This window comes from Lissotriton vulgaris, chromosome 1_1 (assembly GCF_964263255.1).
Source record: "Lissotriton vulgaris chromosome 1_1, aLisVul1.2, whole genome shotgun sequence".
Classification (NCBI taxonomy): domain Eukaryota; kingdom Metazoa; phylum Chordata; class Amphibia; order Caudata; family Salamandridae; genus Lissotriton; species Lissotriton vulgaris.
Genome location: NC_141685.1, coordinates 447,466,638 through 447,489,256, shown reverse-complemented (window position 1 = coordinate 447,489,256; position 22,619 = coordinate 447,466,638). Strand labels below are relative to the sequence as shown.

The 22,619-nt window shown below is 41.3% G+C and overlaps 1 protein-coding gene across 11 annotated transcripts in view; it reads left to right on the top strand.

Annotated features, from left to right (window-relative positions):
* The window catches only part of DOCK7 (dedicator of cytokinesis 7), an 864,306-nt gene that overhangs the window by 147,956 nt on the left and 693,731 nt on the right, over positions 1–22,619 (top strand). For all 11 annotated transcript variants that reach the window (XM_086953476.1, XM_086953469.1, XM_086953439.1 and 8 more), the window contains exons 5-6: positions 3,665–3,794; positions 13,956–14,168. In XM_086953476.1, the coding sequence (XP_086809602.1) occupies positions 3,665–3,794; positions 13,956–14,168 (343 nt within the window). The remainder of the gene's footprint in view (positions 1–3,664; positions 3,795–13,955; positions 14,169–22,619) is intronic.

Below are 22,619 nucleotides of genomic sequence, written 5' to 3'. Positions count from 1 at the left end.
CTGAACTCAGCTACTACCCCAAGCACAGACCCCCTTCGCCAGCCCCAGCTGTAGTCCCGTCTCACCTCCGGCATCTGAGGTGAATAGGCCGCTTCGCTTCCTGGGCCTGCATCTATCCTGCATGCTGCCAACTGCTCTTCCCTTGGACGCATGGGTTTGTTCTAATCTCTGATGGGCCCTGCAAGGAAGTGGAGCCTGCTTTCTTTCCAACACGCCATTGAGGTTTTCTGTGCCTCTGCAGCAGTTTGGGGATGTCACCAAAAGCAGGATGAGTAAGAATTGTAGTGGCTCGGCCCAGAGCCCTAAGACCTTGCAACCTCCATCTTAGACTGCTAAGGGAGACTAAATACATCCTCATACACATGAGAAGCTGACAGCAGTTAATGCACAAGAATTCTTGTCAGAAGATAGCAAACCATAAATAGTAGTCAAGCATGTAGATGATGAACCTCAGCATCATCCTAGACTCTTCCCTCTCCATGACCTGCCAGATCGACTCCATCGCCTCCTCCAGTTTCAATCTCATTGAGATCCCCGCAAGACCTTTAAATGGATACCCGCCGAAGGCAGATAAACCGTCACCTACGCTCTCATAACAAGCAGACTGGACTACTGCAACGCCCTCTACGCCGAAATCAACAGAACTCTCCTACACAAGCTCCAAACCATCCAGAACACTGCAGCCAGCCTCGTCCTCAGAACCCCAAGTCACGAACGCATGACCCAACACCTACGAGTCCTCCCCTGGCTCCCCGTCGAAAAGAGACCTTCAAACTTCTCACCCACGCTTACAAATCCCTCCACAACATCAGACCCAAGTCCCTCAACGAGAGAGTCTCCTTCCATATACCCAAGAGGAACTTCTGCTTCGCCCCGCCGACCTTGCCCTCGCAGAGACCCCCCGCATCCGCAGAACCAGAGCAGGAGGAAGAGCCTTCTCCTACATCGCAGCCAAGAACTGCAACGAGCTCCCAGTCAACATCAGACGCTCACCCACCCTGCACACTTCAGGAAGAACCTCAAGACCTGGCTCTTCGCCTCAACCGGAGCTGCACTCACCTAAAACCAGAGCTGCACTAATCGCCCCTCCCCCAAGCTCCTTGAGACCCTCACCGGTGAGTAGCGCGCTTTATAAACCCCTGATTGAATGATTGATGAACTGAAGATAGGAAAATTGTAATCCGAGTTATCTATATTTAGTCATCAAATTTGCATAGATCATTTTATCTGTGCATTTGTAATAGATGTTTTCTAAATCTGAAAATGTTATGATTGCAAAAGATTATGTCGAGGGCTCCTCCATAGAACCAGCAGATTTAGATTTAAAAAATATATCAAATATGTAGCTAGAAGTTGTTTTGGGCCCCAAAGATGCATCTTGCTTTTGTTATCATGCTGTCCATTTATTTTGAGCTATCAAAGTTTAATTTGTTGGTAATGAACACCGTTTCTTCTTCTTAAGTATACCTTTTATTTTTTGTATTTTAAAACATAAGACCGTGTTAACATAATACACAATGGGTTTTTCTGTGACTCAGTACATAAATTCCAGGTAATACATTTCATTTATTACAGCAATTTCCAAAATAGAATTGAGATTCTAGATACTGAAAATCAGAGCTTCCGTATGTTACCATAATTTTTAATGCATGCAACAAATAAATTGTTTCTCGTGTCTCTAAACCCTCATATATCACCTTTTTTCCTAGAATACATTTCTATATCATGCTTCTTAGGGTAGCCTCTACCTTCTTACACATATGTCTCGATGAGCATGCATCAGTCCTTGTTTGAATACCACTATGTCAGAGTTGTAAACTCTGAATATAATTTGGCAGTGTTACAACAAGCAACCATGAGGCCCAGTTTGCAGGGCATTTTAGCATATTTTGTAGATGCTTCTTCATTCCAGGCTCCCAACAACGTGACTTTAGCTCTCCCAATGTATGATTCTTCTAGTATTTAATTCAGACAGCAGCAGGCATGTCATAGACCCTTCAATTTTATGCAAAAGGCATGCGGCTTCGATGGAATCATGAATTTGATCTAACCCCCTGAGATAGAGAGCAGTGTTTGTCTTTCCAGTCTTCATCAGCTGTGTAATATACCCTTTGTAACTGCTTGAGCTGCTCTAATGTAAGTGCCACTGTAATTGCCACCTCATGTGTGTGCTGAAATTCCTCTTCCCATTCGCTGCCATTTATCTCACTTAGGTCCATATCCCAGGGCATCTTTAGTCTGCTTAAAGCACTTGGTGTGTTATTAGCTTAGGTTTATACATATCCAAGAGACCGCTTATTTAAATAGTCTCTGACAGTATCGAAGTGCTAAAGGAGTGAAATCTGGTTGACAACAGGGACATGTGCTTGAGTTCATGAGTAAGCTGTTGGTATCAGTTTTCATGTGTTCCAAGACTAGTCTGATCTAAGTTGCTTAAAGGTTTTAAACCTTCTGAATTCCTCCAGTATGGAGATCCCGATCATGTCCTGTCCACCAAATCCCTGTAGTTGCCTCAGCTTCCTCAGTCTACTACAGGCTGCCTTTCTTCCAATACCACATCTGTGTGTTTCGATAATCGCTTAATCCAAGTGACACCATATATTGCAAGAGGTAGCTAAGGTCACCTAAGGTGAGCATATCTAGCAACCGCTGGCAGTCTCTCCAGTTGAGTTAAAAATGTCCATGCATCTGTCACTACTAGCAGTAATGCCCAATTAAGACATAGGCAGATCTCAGAGTGCAGTGACACCTTTGAATACTCCAGAAAGCAGTATGTCGAGCAATTCTGTGGGTGGGGTACTCCAGAAAGCAGTATGTCGAGCAATTCTGTGGGTGGGGAACCTCCCAATATAGATTTTGGAAGAAATCTTCCAACGCCCAATATGCTGTGTTTGAGCTGTCCATTTTTGATAAGGTGATTCGTTCTGATTTTTTCATGAAATGTCACATTATATTGTGATTCATGTTGGGTGAAGGAAATGAGAGAACTGCTTGAATATCATTCTTCTCAAGTGTTGTTTGGGAGAGATTTGGTATTTGAATAGAGAAGTGATGCAACATAAGGAGCTCTTGACCGTCTTGCATATTCAGGTTGTAACAGTAACTAGTGTTATTATTTTTATTATGTTTCTTGCTTGATTGTAAGAACATAATAATGGAGTTGCTAATAGCTATGCTACAGAATACTTAGATAAGGACTCAAATGTCAACCAGGACATCGATAAATGAATATCTGAATTGTTGAAAATAATGGAGGCATGATTTTGGATATTCCACTGATAACTACTTATTTTTCCGACAGGAACAAGTTATATCATGTTAAGTCTTTTTACATTATATATTTTATGAATGCATCATTGTAGACCAGTATACTAATGTTTGAAATACAATTTGTTTTAGAAGACTTGGGATGGGAGGCTCTGTAAAATCTGCCCTTTCCAGGAAAAAGCCGAAATTCCACAAGTTAAATTACTGCCAGCAGAATCACTGCCAAAGGAATTACTGCTGTCAATATGAGTAAATGCAAAACAGTCTATTAAGAGGTGAAATTAGAAATTAAGTGTTATCCAGCTTTACTTGCTATTTTGTTTCTCTGCATAGGTAATAATGCAAGAAAAGAGAAAGCCATCAAAGAAATATTCAAACTGTTTGTTTTGTTAAATAGATATCACAAACTTGGCACGGGATTCAACCCTAACACATTAGACAAACAGAAGGAACGACAGAAGGGTCTTCCAAGACAAGTTTTTGAGTCCGATGAAGCTCCTGATAATAATTGTTACCAGGATGAACAGGTACATTTTCTGAAAAGTTCTTTAACCACTAAAAGATTAGTTCATCTATAAATGTATGGTGGTTCAGTTTGTCACTTTGCCTCCAAGGTTTGTGAATATCCTTCCAGTGTATTGCATTATTTTTATGTTGAATTGTAGATTTCATTTGATGAAGCTTCACATAAATGCAAAATCATCAAAATTATCCCAAGTTAGGCAGAATCTATGTAAAATACTAAGTCAGACTTATTAAGAGTACGGACCCAAAAACAAAAGAGGAGCATGGCAAGAATCCCTAATGAAAGTAGTGAGCAAAGTCTCCATCAAACTAAAGTGAAAATTTCCTGTGAAAGACAGAAACTCAAAGGTTTTATAGACACATAGATTCTTGACATTCAGCATGTTAAGATCATAGGTAGGGTTGCATCGACAAATCTGAACACCAACTACATTTTCAAAACCTTTAGTACCAACCCATTTAGAGTAATCTTCGGCTTGCTTCCTCATCAACCCCACTCTGGAGTTTATAACAAAAATGAAACATTTCTTAAACAATGGCTCATAATATTAGCACGTCTACAATAACACTTCCAGCAGAAGTCCTTTAAAATGATTCTTTGATGACACAATAGAAGCTTCATTCACAATACACTCTTTCTAACACTGTTGTATATTTTTATATATTGACATAATTCTTTCAATGCAGAAACATTGGAGAGATAATTTTCCAGTGGAATACTGACTTCGAGGGGCAAGTTGAGTATAACCCTAGAAATTGCATCCATTTTTAAAAATAATGGCATATCACACAAAAATGTGGCATAACTGTTGCTAGCATTATTCACATTTCTAATTGACATAAGAAAAGTGTTCCGAATGCATCATCACTAGTTCATCAGTTCCAACTCTATGCCTAATTAAAAAAAAAGTTTTTCACACAATATTTGCACATTTTACATATTTCAAAAAATCTGCAACATGCTCTTGAAGTGGATTGATATCACTTGATTCAGCAGATAGTTATCCATATAGGCTTCCCACTTAGTGACAATCTGTCTATAAAGTTAAAATGATGAGAAACAGATGCATAGATTAATTGGCTTTGTAGAAGTTGCAGTAGAGACAACACATGCCCTTTGACTAGAGATTACTTCACAGGAAGCTCCTTTTTCCACCTTGGTCCTAGCCAGTGTTCATTGCTTTTTAAACAATCTTTATTGAAAAGTCAGTGTTGCAGCATGTTGACGATTACCGGGCACAACAAAGGATCTACTGTAACTCATAGATGTTTACGATAATTATACCAATAAGTAAAAACTTTATTTTTGAAAGATCAATAATCTGGTTAGTTAGACATTTGAAAGCAGTCCACAAAGTATGGAAGGGACATCATAAAGTCGGCATAAGGCATGCCATCCCTATGCATCTAATCATAAATGACACACTTGAGGACATAGCATTTAAGTACTACTACTACTAAAATGTTTAATAACAGCTAATAATTACTCTTCCCATAATTATGGCTAGGACCTATTACCAGGGGAGGAATCCTCCCCCACCCGCAGCACCATCTTCTTAACGCATTCTCATTGACAGTACTTGCTTGGGCATCTCTTTTCTAGTCGGAAGTAGAAATATAAGCCCAAATATTCCAGTTTTTTTTTCTAAAGTACTGCGGCACTTGAGCTTACATTTCCCGTTTGACAAGGAAGGCGGGAGTTCGGTGCATAGAGACAGGGAGAGCAAATCCAGGGGAGAATGCTCCCTTTTGAGGCTTGTAACCACAGCAGTAGCCTGCCACCAGAGCATTCTGATTGGTGTCAGCTCCCAGTTGTAGTAAAGGGGTTTAGCTTTCTCCAAGACTCAAGAAAGAAGAGCAGACTTAGAAGATAAGGAAATCTACAGGTTTATTTACAGGGACTCACAACAACGAGCTCCTATACAGATCAGTGCAGCAGGCAACTGACTCGCCTGTTCGCTCTCGAACCAGACCATCACGCGAGGCATAAGGTTCCAAACAGAATACAAATAGCAATTTGAACATAAACTCCTCATGAGCGGTTATTACTCAGAATGTCAACAATGAAAAGTCAAATGTATACAAACATACACAATAATACTTGTAATTACCACATCAGTTCTCTTGTTATGGTGCTAAGTCTTAAAAAATGGATGACTGAGCAAAGACATATAAAAGGACAATATTTATTTGTTTCTAACTGTCATGAACAAATAATAAACCGAGCCTTGTTTTCTAGATGTCAACAAAGTTAAAAAGAGAAGACACATCTTTATGATACAGATGAGCATCTAATTTGAGCATGTAAAAACAGGGAAGGACTGTTAGTGTTTAGTTTAAACAACTAAGTGACAGGCTGCCAGACAACTTCCACTTTGTTCTTTAAAGTTTTGATGGGCGAGGGCCTCTATTTATTTATTTATTTATTTTATTTGTAAAGTTTTATATAGCGCTGCAAGACCCAGAGGTATCAGAGCACTTTACATGAGCATTAAAATTCCAGTCGGTACAGTCGATTCAACGGGATCAAAAAATATACAGACATTGCACATTAGAAAACACTTCTTAAAAGAACAAATAGGCTAATTGGCCAAGAGGAGAACAAACATGTTGCGACAGACAGCACAAAAACAATAAAAGGCAAGGGAGTAAAAGAAAGGGGGGTAGTATGAGAGTGGAGAAAAAAAGTCTAGTAGAGAGAGAGGGGGAGGGGAGAAGAGTCGGACAGAAAAGACTGTCAAGGGTGGTATGAATAACGGGGAATGAATAAAGGGTCAGATGCAGCGATTAAGGACCCCAGTATTTGGAGGGAAGGTGGGATTTGAGGTCTTTTTTAAAGCTGTGGTACGAGGGGTTGCAGGGCTGGTCTCTGGGGAGGGCGTTCCAGATGATCGGGGCGTTTCCCGAGAAGGAGCAGCATTGTGTGGTGCTCCTATTTGATAGGGGGGGCAGGTGAGAAGTAGGGCATTTGAGCTTCTCGTCTGCTGGGAGCAGCCAGATTTTTCGAGTTTGTCCGAGAGATACAGCGGGGTTTGTTGGTGGAGGGCTTTGTGTGTTATGCAGGCAGTCTTGTACGCGGATCTTCCCTCAACGGGTAGCCTGTTTAGGACCTTGAGGGCTGGGGAAATGTGGTTGAAGCGTTTGCAGTCGGTGATTAGCCTGATGGCTGAGTTGAGCACGGATCTGAGGGGGGCAAGGTGTGTTTTGGGGATTCCAGTGAGTATAGAATTACCTTAGTCTATTTTGGAGCGGACTAGGGATTGGACAACCCATTTAAAGTCGTCAGCAGGAATGAAGGGATTGAGTTTTTTAAGATGCCAGAGTGTGCAGATGTGGTTGTTAAGAGTGAGTTTGTTGTTGATGTTGAAGCCAAGTGATTTTGCTGAGTTAGATAAGGAGAGCAAGCAGTTAAGGGCATTGAGGTCTGGGAGCCAGGCTTGGATGGGGAGCTTGTTGTTTTTAGGTGAGAAGAGAATAATTTTGGTTTTATTGGGATTAAGTTTGAGGTGGTTGGAGAAGAACCAGGATTGGATCATGCTCAGGGGATTGTTAAGGTGAATAATATCAGCGTGGGATTCGATCTTGTAGTACAGTTGGGTGTCGTCCGCGTAGAGATGGTAGGTAATTCCTGCTTGTTTCAGAATGAGGGTATGGGGTTCCATAAAGAGGTTGAAGAGGGAGGGAGAGAGAATTGAGCCCTGGGGTATGCCTAGGGAGACCGGAGTGGGGTTGGAGAGGCAATCCTTGATTTTGATTTGTTGAGTTCTGTGTTGGAGAAAGGAGGAGAACCTTTTAAGGGCTAGACCGTTGATGCCAAAATGGGTTTTGAGTGAGTTGAGTAGAGGGCGTGGTTAACTGTATCGAAGGCAGCGGAGAGGTCAAGGAGAATGAGAAGGCAGGACTCACCATTGGGACCGGTGGAGATCGTCAACAATCTTGAGCATGGCGGTTTCCTTGCTGCATCCTTTTCTGAAACCTGATTGCAGTGGGGCAAGTAGGTTGAAATTGTAGATGTGATTGTCTAGTTGTCTGAAAGCACATTTTTCCAGTACTTTAGATAGCAGAGGGAGGTTCGAAATGGGGCGAAAGTTGTTAGGGTCATTCGGGTCAGCCGATGGGTTTTTGAGGATGGGTGTGATTTGACCGAGCTGGAGAGAGTCAGGGACACACCCCGTTGCAAAATAGGAGTTAATGATTGAAGTCCAGTAAGGGGCAATTATGTGTTTGAGGTCATGGATGAGGCTGGAAGGGAGAGGATTTTTGGAGTGTAACATTAACATGGCAGAGCAGGAAGTAACTGTATTATGATATTTGATGTGCCCGATTGGCTTTGCCAAGTAAAGTAAGGCATTTGTTTCTAGCTCTGAAGTCCTGACTGCAATTCGTTCAGAACGACTTTCTCTCTGTGTTCCTTATTTCATCAGACCTATAGAAAAAAGTACTGTGAAGTCAGAAAAAGTATCATAGTTTGCATGTGCATGGTTTGGTAAAGAACTGAAGAAACGTTCGTAGCAGTGAATAACTGACCCTAAGAACTGTGTTCCCAGACTTGCCCCTCTATGGCCTGCTCAGCCATCCCTTTTCAGTCCTTTTTTATTCTCTTGAAGGAATTGTTAGCATGTCCCGAGAAGGCACACACAACCTGAACCAAGTTTGCTTTAATTTACTCTTGCCTTTCTTCCCTCAAATGTCCCGACCTTTCTCTGTGCATCTCAGAATTACACATATGTTAAATGATCCTATAGGTCAGTTTACATATCACATTACCATTAGCACTATCAATGAGACAACTATGAACATATTATATTATTTACTGGTTTAGGTAAGTGTTGCTGTTTTAGGACGTTGTGTTTTTAGTATTGTGAGTTCATAGGAATTAACCTTGGTGTGCAAGCTGTGGCCAGACTCTGTGCTCAACCTGCTGCAAACACTTTAGGGACTTGGGGCCCCTTGTTGGACCTCCAGCAGGTTTTGTGATCCTCAATGTCTGAGGGGAACTTGCATCTAAGATCTTTTGCCAACAGGTTTTGGTCTGCGAATGGTCTGTAAATCAGAGTTTGCAGACTAATAGTCCAGATGTCTCTATCAATGTAACCCTTTGAAAACCACCTGACATGTTCCTGTAACACATTTCAGTAACACTGATTTCTCAAAATGTACTGAACAGGTTCACATCAAACCAAACAAAGTCACTTCCTTGAGTAAAGTTCTACTTTCATTGCCAATTTGGTGCATTTTTTCTGCTTGTGGAGATCAACGATTCCTATAGCAAGTTAAAACTAGAAAAGTGACCCTCTGCACACTTTGACATATCTTCATGGAACTTGTCTTGCCAAACCCAAATTAGGTGAACATTTTCTGGAAAGCTTTATCATATTGCTTGAACAGCGTCAAAGTTATTTAAAAAATGTAAAAATTAAAAAAATGCAATTGCATCAAGTCTTTGGAAAAAAACTACTGATGACCTGCAATGGTAAAAAAATCAATCCCCTTATTTCCATATGGCGCTAACATTCTGGAAGTGCATGTGACACATGAAATTACTACGCCATTATAATACCATTTATTTATATCCATTGCAGTTAAGTTTCGGCCCTGGACACAATACTGAAACTGTCACTTTAGCCGTAATTGATGACCTGAGAGCGGACCTTGATATGGGCTTAACATTTAGACTTATCCGCAGAATTCGACACAGTGGTTCATCATATCCTGATTCAGTGGGTTGAAACTGCGGGTATTGCAAGGACCCCTCATCCCTAGCTGGGGTCATTTTTGAAGAACAGAATGAAGTCTGTACAATTGTCCCGATATGTTTCAGATAAGAGCGAGATAAAGTATGATGTACCACAGGGCTCTGCGCTGTCCCCCATTTTTTAACCGCTATATCAGATCTCTCATAAAATAAATGGAAAAGGGAGGCTGAGGTATATTTAATCATGTGGACAATATACAGATTTTACTGCGGCTGGAAGTTAATGTCTCACTTCAACATAACTTCTGGGACACCATATATTTTGTCAGTCTATGGATAAGGCTCCACCATTTAAAGCTGGACACTCACAAAATGTAAATAGTAGTAATAAGATTTGATCCAGGGCTCTGGACTAATCAGTTCTGCCCCATGAAATGGGAACACTTCCTTAATCCCAAGATAGTTGCTAAAAGCCCTGAAGTAACAGTGGATAACTTACTATGCATGAGAAAATGTGTCTAAATGCATTTTTATCTTAAGGGCTATTATAAATTATAGGTATATTTTTCGGTTAATGCCAAACAAACTATTATGTCTGCAGTAATTGGTTCTCCTGGACTATTCAAATGTTATCTGTTGGATTGCCGAAAGGGGATTTGCCTAGCTTCAGATGGTTCAAAATTCTACTGCCAGGATGGTTTTTAACCTCCATAGGAAATCTCACGTAATGCCACCCCCTCCCCTCCACTCTTTTAAAGAAATTGTATTGGTTGCCTGTGAATACAGTCCAAAACTGGTAGTTTAACCATTTAAGGCCCTTCATGGGGTGGCACTACTTTTATCGCTAAAATAATTTTAAAGTACTCTCCTTTACGCACTCTTTGATCCTCTACTGTCAACTTGCTGAATATTCTGCGATTTGAAACACTGTGTACCTCTCTTCCTTGTCCCTTCCACTGCATGTCAAAGTTAAAATCTTTTAGAAAAGCTCACTTGCGCTGCATGCCAAAGTTAACATCTTTTAGAAAAGCTTGGTTGTTTAAACAGTCTATTCTCTAGAGTATTGGTGAACTGGTGGTCGCAATGCCTTTCCTGGGCATTCACTCACATTCTCTTTCAGCTCCATCAAACCTCTGGTTGTACAAGCACTTTACAAATATACATTAATATTAATATAAAAACAGCTTTTCAATGAAAACTATGACCTAACAATATCTACACACTGGCCAGTATTAAAAATATATATGTTGTGGCTTTTATGTCACCATACTAGGAGAACATTCATCAGGACAAGCGAAATGGATGGTTATTGTTGTTATATATTTTTAGATAGTAAGTGGAGTGTTCTTTGGTCCACTTTGGCTAAAAGTGTCACACAAAGATGTACATAATTGATAACGAACATCTTTATTGTTTGCTTGTTGGTCCGTCTCAGTTGTGTTCATCATGATTCGTTTGAACAATGAGTAGCTTTGTCATGAATTATATGCTCAAGGTATCAAGCTTCTATAGTGGATTACAAAAATGCCCTTAATTTTCTATTCTGCCCCAACTGTAAAGGATAAATCCTCACCAATGTCTAAACACCCCATGAACTCAGCTATGCTCTTCATCTAAAGGATTCCAAAAAGCATTAAGTTTTAGCTAATATCATTGTTTGGTAATTTGTGTGGAGATGCTTATGATGGATAGCTGCTTGATCATGCCCAAGCAACAGAGGTGACACGGATAGGTATTGTTTTGATATTGTACGACATCTTAAAGCCACTGCACATACAAACTCAGAACTGGATAATATTTGGGAATTTATGCAAGAGTTAACTGACACTGGCGTGGTGGCTTGCATATTAAGTTGAATGAATGAGTAATGATCCTGATACGGAAATGCTTTGGTCTGAACTGAAAGGCAATTTGATTTTAATGGAATTTAACCAAACCTTTGCTAAAAAAAAGCTTGCTCATTTTGAAAATGTGTTAACATTTATACAGCCATTGGGAACTAGAGATCCTAGTAGCAAAAATTAAAATCATATGATTAAATGTGGTCTAGTAGGGTGGTTCGATAAAGAGTACAAAAAAAGGGAAAACCTTACTCATTTAGTCCACTCATTAGGGTATACAGGGACATTAGGAGCACCAGAAGTGGCTCCAAAATCTTGATGGAGGGGGAAAAAATATTTTTACAGAAGAGATGTGATGCCCTGGATGGAGCAGAGTAGGAGAAAGATACACAAACATACTGAAGGAATTTAAGAAAAGGACTCCGAGGCACAAAGAACACTTTGGAAGTGAATGTAAACTGTAGCCTTTTTTTTGCAAAAGTATTCAATGCAGAAAACCCAGCAGTAGTTGTCAATGGACGTTGTCTGGCTACCAAGTAAATTGTCAACTAGGTCTTCATCAATAAGCCTTGATTATGCAAATAGAGGAGGATGTTCAGATGTTACATCTAAGTACAAAGAGATCTTGGCATAAGAATAAGTTACAAAAGCAATCCTCGAGCTCACAAAGGGCCATCGCCCAGGCCCAGTATGATAACAGTTGAGGGCTTTACCACTATTGTGGCCTTCTCCACTGACACAATTTTCTTACAAGTCTTACAAGTCATACGTGCCCTGTCTCTAGATGGAGCAGCTGTATAATGCCATTTTACAAGAGCCATGAATTGCCCAAAATTATGCAAACCAATACTTTTCATTGATATCGATTTACACTATACTTCAGACTAATCCTGAAGGTCCTGGATTATGTAATGGAGGAGCTAAACATTTGAAATCTAATCCAAGAAGATTTGTGACGAAGGCTATCCCCTGCCGACCATGTCTTTCTACTTTTGCATTTTCTGCACAAATACATCACTTTGAAACCAACAACACTATATGTGGCGTTCTTGGATTTCACACCAACCTTCACTTAGGTACCAAGGGACACACTATGAAAAAACAAAGCTAACCTGGTAAGTGAGCCAGTTTTATTTTCAGTTATTACAGTGTATTCAAGGAAAACCTCCCAAATAAGAAAGAGCCAATAAAGGAATGTTGAGCATTTCTGCCTTCTCGTCAAACAAAGTTGTCTGCATGCTACTCTACACTTCTAACTTTACACAAAAATATGCAACAGTAGGTCCTGCGAGTTGGCCAAGATGTGCTTGTTCAATCAATCAATCAATCAATAAATGTATAGAGCGCGCTACTCACCCTTGAGGGTCTCATGGCGCTGGAGGGGGGTGGGTGTCGCTATTGCTCGAAGAGCCAGGTCTTGAGGTGTTTCCTGAAGGTGAGATGGTCCTCGGTCAGTCGTAGGTGGGTGGGGAGGGAGTTCCATGTTTTGGCTGCCAGGTAGGAGACTGATCTTCCTCCGGTGGTGGTTCTGCGGATCCGTGGGATGGTGGCGAGGGCGAGGCTGGCAGAGCGTAGCTGGCGGGTGGGGGTGTAGAACGAGAGGCGGTTGTTGAGGTATTGTTGTAGAGGGTTCTCTGACCCCAGCGCTGCTGTATGCTGATCACTCCTTTCGGCTAGCATGATCCCCAAAAGGGCTCCAAACACAGTTAAGAGATGTGGAGAATTGTTGGCGAGACAAATTAATTAAATGCCAATACAAAGAAATCAATGATAAGAGTCTATAGGAAAAAATAGCCTCAAGCAAAAACAAATGTATAGTTTGAGGAGGAGGTTAGTGCATTCCCATACTTTGGTATAACCCTGTCTAGCAACATGAATTTGAAAGTACACATCACTAAGGCATTTTAGAAGCCAGAATCATTATTCAGTGCCCTCCTTCATGCAAATAGATTATCATAGCAAATTAACATTATGGCCTGGGCCACAGCGAAAAGCACATACAGCATATGGGGCTGAACGCAAGGGGCATAGGCAACCATGCTGCCAAAGCCAATGCCTGCAAGAGAACGTTTGGAAAGTATTGTTTCAGCTACCAAGAGCCTTTCCAACTGTTGCGCTGTAGACAATTGTCAGTTCTAGTTCTATCCTGGATAGATGTTGCCAGTAATCTATAATATACAAAATTACCAAGTATGTGAATCTACCTTTGATAATATTTCACCAGTTCTGGCATCATGCCACTTATGACGCTTCCATTCTCTCCTCTTATGAAAGTTTTATTTTCACCAGCCCCAAAACAGAACTAAATTAAAGCTAAAGACAATAAGTGGGTCCAAAATAATCTGCTTGATGCCAGGAAATATTTGTTCGTATTTCTTCTATAGCACCACTGTACCAATTTGTATTAGAGTGCAGAAATATAAATAATTATTCATGAGACTTTGTTGACTGTCTTATTTCATTCTGTGAATCTTTTTTTTATGTCACCAGGTTTCTCCCGACAATTCAGTTTCTTTCCAGATTTGATCACCAGTCTAAGAAACAAAGATTAAATATTGCAAGCAGATTTCTTAGTGGTGAAGGTTATTGCATATTTTTTTTATTCAATGCATTTTGTTTCTTCACAGGATGATCTGAAAAGGCGATCCATGTCTATTGATGACACTCCACGGGGTAGCTGGGCCTGTAGCATTTTTGACTTGAAAAACTCCCTTCCTGATTCGTTGCTTCCCAATCTACTTGATCGAACGCCAAATGAAGAAATTGACCATATAAACGAGGAGCAAAGAAAATCAAGCAGACACAAAGAGCTTTTTGGATTACACCCAATCCCTGATGAGGTATTTTGCATAAAATATTTGTATTTGTTTAAGTAAAAAGACTTGGAATTCAAATTCATGTAAGTTGATGTGAAGTTGGAATTATCGATCTAGCTAGATTCACTGTGTTGTCAGAGTACATAAAATAATGGGTTTGTAATCCCTGGTACAGTGACCTTGCTTTGTGACCATATGAATTTCGACATTTGAGGAGGCAAATCTTGTTAAAAGCACAGTCACAACATTAGATAGGTATAAGGGTGCGCGGAACTCACGCAGTTTCACTCCGCAGAATTCCGCGGAGTTACATAAAACCTCCACAAGATTCCGTGGAGTTCTACTAACAGGCAGAAACATGCTTGTCACACTACTCGCACTGCAATTTAGCGGCAGTAGAGAGCAGTGCTGAAAAATTTGCACCAACAGCAGCATGACGTGCACATTAGCACGGGCCATTCAAGTTGATTTTGCTGTCGCTGAAGTAGAAAAAAGCTACTCTAGCGGCAGCAAATCTACTTGAGAAGCAGCCCACCGACTGCGTTGACCCACATTAGAAAATGGCAGCAGGGGACGCCAAATTTCACTCGCATTTCTCAATGGTCATGGAAAAGAATTCTGCCAAATGGCAATTGGCGGAATTTGGCTGGAATTCTGCGTTAAATGAGTAACACAGAATCGCCAAATTGTGCCAATTTTGCAATCAGAATGAAGCATTCCTTCTACCCCTAGATAGGATGATCCAGTGCCTCAGGTTCAGTGTATTATCCTAATATAAACTAGTATTTGAGCTGCCCAGGGCTAACGTTGGTAGGCCAACTGAAGATAGGCACTTTGATCTGAAGCTCAAAAAGCAAGGGGAATAACAATGTACCTACTAGCAGCATGGTTTATCGGAGCTTTGTACTGGAGGTTGGAAGAGGGGTGAATTAAGCAGAAGAAAAAAAAATCACCAGCATCGTTCAGTTATTACTGGAGATTGTAATATGGGGAATTGAATTCATAAGAAATAAATCACAGATGGAGAACTGCACTGAGGACCCCAACGCCTCGTGGTGATATCAGCACATGTAGAAACATATTCTTAAATAAAAAACAGAACTGAGTAAAGCTGCCGAAAAACAAGGCTGAAAATGGACAAAGCACTAGAAGAATCTAATTTTCATCAGTTAATGGGAAGCTACAGACCGTGTATAATTTGATGATTCTGTTTGATGACAGATATGCACTATAAAACGTGTTTGGCTTCAAAATTGATCAATTAGAACACATGTTGTTACTTTCTGTGTTGGCATTCAATAGAGCAACTAACTTTAAAATACATAGGCAACTGGGTTAGTGTTGACACATGAAGTTTTGTTTGTGCTGTGCTCCAAAGTTTTGGAGAAACTGGTCAATAAACCACTGGTCAATTCTTTAGAAACTAATGAACTTTTAGATCCTTCTCAGACCAGTTTTAGAGCTGGTATCAAAACACAAGCCACCTTACTTGCAGTATGAGACAACATCAGATCCTTGGTGGACCAAGGTAAAGTTGCTGCACTGATCCTCTTGGACCGAATGGCAGCTTTTGATACTGTATCTCACGACCACCTGCTGATTATCTTACATGAAAAAGATACATTCGAAAGCTCTTAAGTGGTTCACCTCTTTCCTACAAAATAGAACACAAAAAATCCAAATGGGCCCCTTTTCTTCCAGTTCAAAAACTATCAAATACAGAGTCTCGCAGAGGGCCTCCCTGAACCCCACCCTTTTAAATGCTTATGTCTCCTCCTCAGCTGAGATTAGCAGGAAATGGGGCTTTAATATCTGCTCCTATGCGGAGGACACACAGCTGCTAATTACCTTTAAAGAGAAAGGCATGAGGATACGAAAAAAAATTAACTGTCTCACAGAAACAGCAACCTGGATGATGGACACTGTTTGAAATGAAATGCTGAAAAATCTGAGATCCTGCCTTTCGGTGGAGCACACTTATTTTGGAACAACACTTGGTGGCCCCGGGCACTGGGAGCCGCCCCAGAACCCAAGCGAGTTGCAAAAAATGTGGGCAAACTCATCGATAATGCACTGACAATGCAAGATTAAGTTAGAGCGCTGTGCAGCAAAAGCTTTGCTATGCTGAAACTACTACGAATAATTTTTTCAAGGATTCCTTTAAACTGTAGAAAGTCCATTACCCAGGCTTTACTTTCGATCAGACTTGACTATGGGAATGCGCTCTATGTGGGCATGCCAGAATTTATTTTTTCCCCGACTACAGGTGGTCCAGAATGCTGCTGCTAAACTGGTCTGCAATAAAAGCAAATACAACTCGGCATCTGAACGTTTAAGGGAACTGCATTGGCTGCCCGTACGCCAAAGAGCTAAGTTCAAGCTCCTGTGTTATGCACAAAGAGTGCTACATAAGAGTGGCCCTGCATCTTGCAAGATAAAATAGAGTTCTATATTCCCACACGAAATCTAAGATCTCGCCATCATGCCCTGGCCAAGATCACGGGTCAAGAAGGTTAGAGCCGGAGGTCGATCCTTCTCTAAACTGGCAGCCGTACACTGGAATGAACTACCATTAGACCTCCTCTTAACGGATGAATATTTGTCCTTTAGGAAGAAATTGAAAACATGGATGCTCCCCAGAACACAGCCAAAGATACCTACTGTCATCCTGGCCGAGGACCCACCCCTTTAAACTGTCCGCAATCTCCTTCTCCATATCAGGATAGTGCTTTTCTAACGCCATGATGTCCCTTGGGATGAATGTTGTGCTTAATAAATATAAATACAATATAAATAGCCCTCCAAGATGGAACAAATGTTTTTAACATACTTTGTCCAGATAGCATGTTATTGTAGCCAGAACAACCTGCACTCAAGGGCGTGTTGCCTTCACGGTACCTACTACTTAAAAACCCCAAAGTGATGGGGTAGTGGACAGTGTGTAATTGCTCTATAATCACACCATGCACAACTGCGCTCACTGAGGAGGGGCGTTTGGGAAGTTAGTGATTCTTTTCATACAGTGCATGTATCCACCAAAAACTTTAATGGCATTGTGTCAGGGCTGCAGTGCCCTGGAAGAGGACTGTGGAATACTTTTGAAATTCGGGAAGGAAGGTCGGTCTGGCCACATGCCAATGCCAACCCACCACTTGCCACCAATGCTTTAAAAACTCAAGAGAGTTACAGATTCTGGTATGTTTGAGATTGTGGAGTCTCCAGTTACATGACCTAACACAATCAACAAATCACCACAAATGTATGCTTTCATTTGCCCGGAGAGTATGTTACTCCTTTTGTTTTTGCCCAATCAAAAGATTTAAACTCAAGGAAGGGATAACTGAAAATGTTATTATTCTTTCCCAAGATCTTCCTTGGAGATCGTAGCATAGCTGAACTAACTTTACAGAAATATATAAGTACAGACTGAACTTTTGCCAGTTTAACTTTTAAAAGTCCTCTTTGACTGGTATCGCAGTAATGCTCCCATGACTCTGGAATCAGTACTAACTTTCGACATAGTAGTGAGCTAGACAAAATCATCCAAAACACAGAATTATTTTTTTTAAAATACATTTTAAACAGGGAAACATAAAGCGACCCATAATCTACTGAATAAATACTTCTGCACAATCATTATGCTCAAAAACTAGGCTCTTAAATATTCAAAGCACATTGCTGAAATTGAGGCAACTCATTGAGCTTTTTACTACAAACCTAATTTGTGTAATACCTATCAACCATACAATGGTAAATATCAGGTCGTTCAACCCAAAAGATTACTCAAATACTACACTAATAGGGCACTTGCCCCCATGTAATTTCATTTCACTGTGCTTGTTTTTGATTGATTGGTCATACTCCTGCGTCTCATGGCTCATTCACAATTTGTGAGAATATTGCCACCGAGCATCTGGTTCGGAAACTCCCTTTTCTGGTAATTTCAGAGTATGCCCCTCTTCCTGCTTCGATTTATTTATACATTTTGCTGATCTGACATTGCCCAGAGGTGTTAGAGCACTTTACAATGGAGATTAGTCATTACATGGATAGTTACATAAGGTACAACATTCATAATAAGGTTACCATAAAGTCCAGAATTATAAAATCGTAAATCATTATAGAAGGCACAGAATTAGAATTGTTCTAGGCGTAGGTTTAATGAGTTACAGCAGTAAATAGGTCGTTTACTGGTGCCATTTTCTGCTAAGCTTCTGATGAGATGGAGATTTATTTATTTAAACAGTTTTATATAGCGCTGGCTAGATCCAAGGCAAGGGTTGGGAGTGGAACAAAATGAAATATAACATGTGCACAAAAGGGCAAGTGCAAGAAAATCGGAACAAAATGCAAAGAAAAGTAAATACATGGACATGAAAATAATGAGTACAGTTAGGCCATAGCCAGAATTGGGTAGTTGATCTCCCGAGGCTGGTCAGGGATTGGGGGGGCGAGGGGGGAGAAAAGAGGAAACGGGAAACTGAGGAGGGTGATGGGAGAGGAGATAGCATGGAGGGGTAGGTAGGGAATATAAGAGAACTAGTAGGGGGAGGGTGGAAATATATTTGGGAATGAGAGGAGGGGGTAGTAAGAACGGTATAATGTGGAGAGAACATAGCACCGTCATGGGCAAGTTGTGACCCCCTGTTAAGTGGGAGGATTAAGGACCCCAGTATTTGTTGAGAAGGTGCTGCTTGAGCTCTTTTTTGAAGCTAGGTAGGAGGGTTTGCACAGTAGATCTTTGGGGAGTGTGTTCCAGATAGGCGCGTTTCCAGAGAAAGAGCGCAACTGGGTAGCTTTCTTGTTTACCAAGGGAGGTACTAGCATGAGAGTATTTGTGATTCTCATTTCTCTAGAGCAGCCCGCTTTGTGGAGTTTGCCTTCGAGATACAATGGGATATGCTGTTGCAAGGCTTTATGCGTAATGCAATCATCCTTGTATGTGGATCTGCCTTTAATGGGAAGCCATTTGAGAACTTTGAGGATGGTGTAGTCCTAAGCCAAGGATGTGAGAGAGCAGGTTCCCACTGGTGAGGATTAGCTACAGTGTCTTTAGCTAAAGTATCTTAGAAGGAGAAAGGCTTTCAGCTCAGTTTTGAAGGTCTTGAGCGAGGTGGTGGTGTGTAGGTTGGGAGATAAGGAGTTTCATCTTCTGGTGGTGTTACCAAACATTTACCATTTGTATTTTACGATTGTCATTATTTAATATCTCAATGCAATTAGTTCATTGTCGAAATGCAAATTAACTCTATTGCCGTGTTATGTACACACATACAATACGTTTCTTTAATTTCAGACGTCTTCTTTGAAAATGAATTTGCCAACCAACGTGCGTGTGTGCAATTGATGAACTGGGTAGGAAAAGGAGTATGCCTTGTTTACCGAGTTTTTTATTCTCCATACATCCCCCAGCGCCCACCCATCAGCCCAGCCACAAAGGGCTTCTGCTTATTTAACAGTAACTTCTCCATGTAATGGTGGGTGTGATCTATCTAAGGATGTGTCCATGACGTTACAGTCACCTCCTAATATCCATGGCTATGCCTCCCAGTCTACCAGTATCGTGTTCAATCCCTTGAAAAATGTATCCTGGTCGAAATCTGGATCATAGAAATTACCTAGCACCACCGGCGAGCCATCTAGCGTCCCAAGTATGTGTCTACCCGCCTTTCTAGCACTACAAATGGAACCCCATGCCTGATCCAAATAGTTACGCCCCTTGAAAAGGCAGAGTAGCTGGTAGAAAAAAACCTGCCCTTTCCATTTCTTGCGTACTGTTCCCACCTCCGATGCTGTAAGATGTGATTCTTGCAGGAACACTATCTGCGCCTTGCGCCGGATCAATTGTGCATGCACCCTATGTCGCTTTTGCACCGATCCCAGTCCCCGCACATTCCAGGTAATTAAGTTATTGGAGCCGAGCATGGGTGACTGATGATAGTGTATATTTGTGGTGTCTGTGGAATTATTGAGCTCCTAGACTCATAGGTTGTCAACCTCTGTGGGCCAGAACCCCTAAACTCCCTTTGAACTGTGAATACAGGGACCAGACATCGAACAATGCTGGGCGAAACTGAGAACACAACTGCACAATTAGTGCTAAACATATATGGTGCATACACATTTAGAGAGTAGTTGCTGCCACCATTCATGTTTGCTTACCCACATGTATGAGCTCTACAGAGCCTGGGAATTATCATAATTATCACATTAACTGTCATCTTTATAACCAAGTAGAAAAAAGATATGATTGTCCGGAAACCAGATGCCAATGTTGAACCGCCGCTGTGTCCTTGATCCGTGCGGCAGGCGGGCCACTTCCCTTGGGCTGCACTAGCCCAGCAAATAGTCTGCTGTCTGAAGTGTTATCTTAGGGAACAAAGTAAGACTGTTGTCCGAGTCGGAATGTAGAGTACTTTCCTCCGACGAATCTGGGGCCATGCGGAGGCTATCCTCTCTGAAGGTGTTTGCGGCGGCCAAAGCCTCCTCTCTGCTGCGTTGGACCTGTTCGTGTGTGGGGCTTGGCGCCTGCAATTTGTGGGCATTTTTAACATTGTGAGTGATCTGCGCTCTTGACTTCTTTTAGGACTGTTAGGCCGAATTTGGGACACGTTGCCAGAGTATGATACTTGACCCATGACCTCGATGCATTCTTCCGCCTCCTCAGGGCTGTCGAAGAAGTACTATTTTTTTGCTTGTGTATGATCTTCGGACGGGCGGGAAACAAGAGGGCGTATTTGGGTTCTTGGTGCGCTGTTTCTTTTTAACTGTTTGATAAGAGGACCTTTGATGTTGGACTGCGTGGGTGTAGTCAGGCTACAGCGATATCTGGTGGTTTTCAAACTGTATTTGCAACTTATTGAAATAAGCACCATTACGGTATCTGGGGTCCACGTGCCCCAAATGTTGAATTTTCTCCTTTAGGCTTACTGGGTGGGCTTCCTCGAATCTATCTTACTCACATTGCCCAACTGCTTTAAGCAGATGTAATCATTGGAGAAATAAATTTGCTTAGCATCTCAGCATATCACAAAAGTCACCGCCCTCCTATCGCTCATCTTGCCATCTATCTCTCTGCACAAAAAAGGCCACAGAGTTTATCCACGCTTGCCGGGAAGGTGGAGAGGCTTGAGTCCTTAATTTGCACATTTCGCTTCTCGCAATTAAGATTAAGTAGAATGTTAGATTTCTTTGCTTTGTGTTTAAGAATAGGCCCTCACACGCTGTTGCTTTATCCCAAACATGATTAAAATCATACTTACCAGCATAGTAGAACCCAATGAGAGGGAGAGCCTGTAACCCACGGAAGGCCATAACTCTTCTTACTTTGGACTGGTGGCGAACATGTGCATATCGTCTGACTCGTTGCTTCCACAACGTTTGCATATAGGGTTGATACAGCGCGCAGGTCGCCCGACTCTTAGTTTTACCAGATTTCACGCACTTGGGTCCATGACGTGTTTATGACAGTATTTTTTTATGAATCGGGCGATTTCACACGACACCATCAGCAATTCTATGTGTTTTACCTTAACACTATTACCAGGATACCTGACTTACCACAGGCACCTATTATCCTGACGGATCAGGAGCTAGCAGTGGACAAAAGATAAGAAAATACTTAAAACTCTATACATTTAATTATATCATATACCTTATATAATGACCACAGACACCTGAAGGGTTTTAAGGATTTTTATATATAGAAATTTTAAAATCAGAAGGACATAAGAATAAGACTGATACAGATAAGAACATCAATAATCAGGATTATAACCATGGTATAACTGTGAATGAGGGCAAGTATCATTGAGAACGAGTTAAAACTATAGGGTAAGGGTAACCGGGAACATGCTATTCAATTTTAGACTTATACTAAGGTAGGTCAGAGTCAAAACATTAGTCAGTGATTTGCTAAAATCCTACAAGTGGTTCAAATGGTCTTAATCTAACTGCTAATTAAAACCTAGATTCTAAACACAAGTGAATTTAGATCACACTAATTAAGTAAAACAGTTTCAATAATGTCCTACGGGTAGGGGGAAAAATGGAACATAACTAATAAACAATAACATGAACATTCTGGAAAAGCAGAGGAAAATAATACGGGCAAGAGTGCTTTATTAAAGAGGAAAGAATAGGAGATAGTCACCCACTATATATTTACCTAGGACAGGAATGAGGACTAACCCTGGCCACGGGTCAGCTTGGGAAAGGCGAGGACAAGGACCCTCAAGGACTTAGGATGCCAGTAGGCGAGCAGGTACAGCTCATGGACAGTCAGGACAGTATACCCCTCAGGAATTTGGATCAGGACTGGGCTCACCAAAGGGCACGACCAACAGCTTCGGATGCAACGCCTGCGCTACTCCCTTTCTGCATGGAATCCGCCAATAACCCCGGTTGGGTTCTCGAATCTCCCAGCAAAGTGCTTCGCCAGCACTTGAGACTATTTCCACCCCTTGGAGTTTGTGG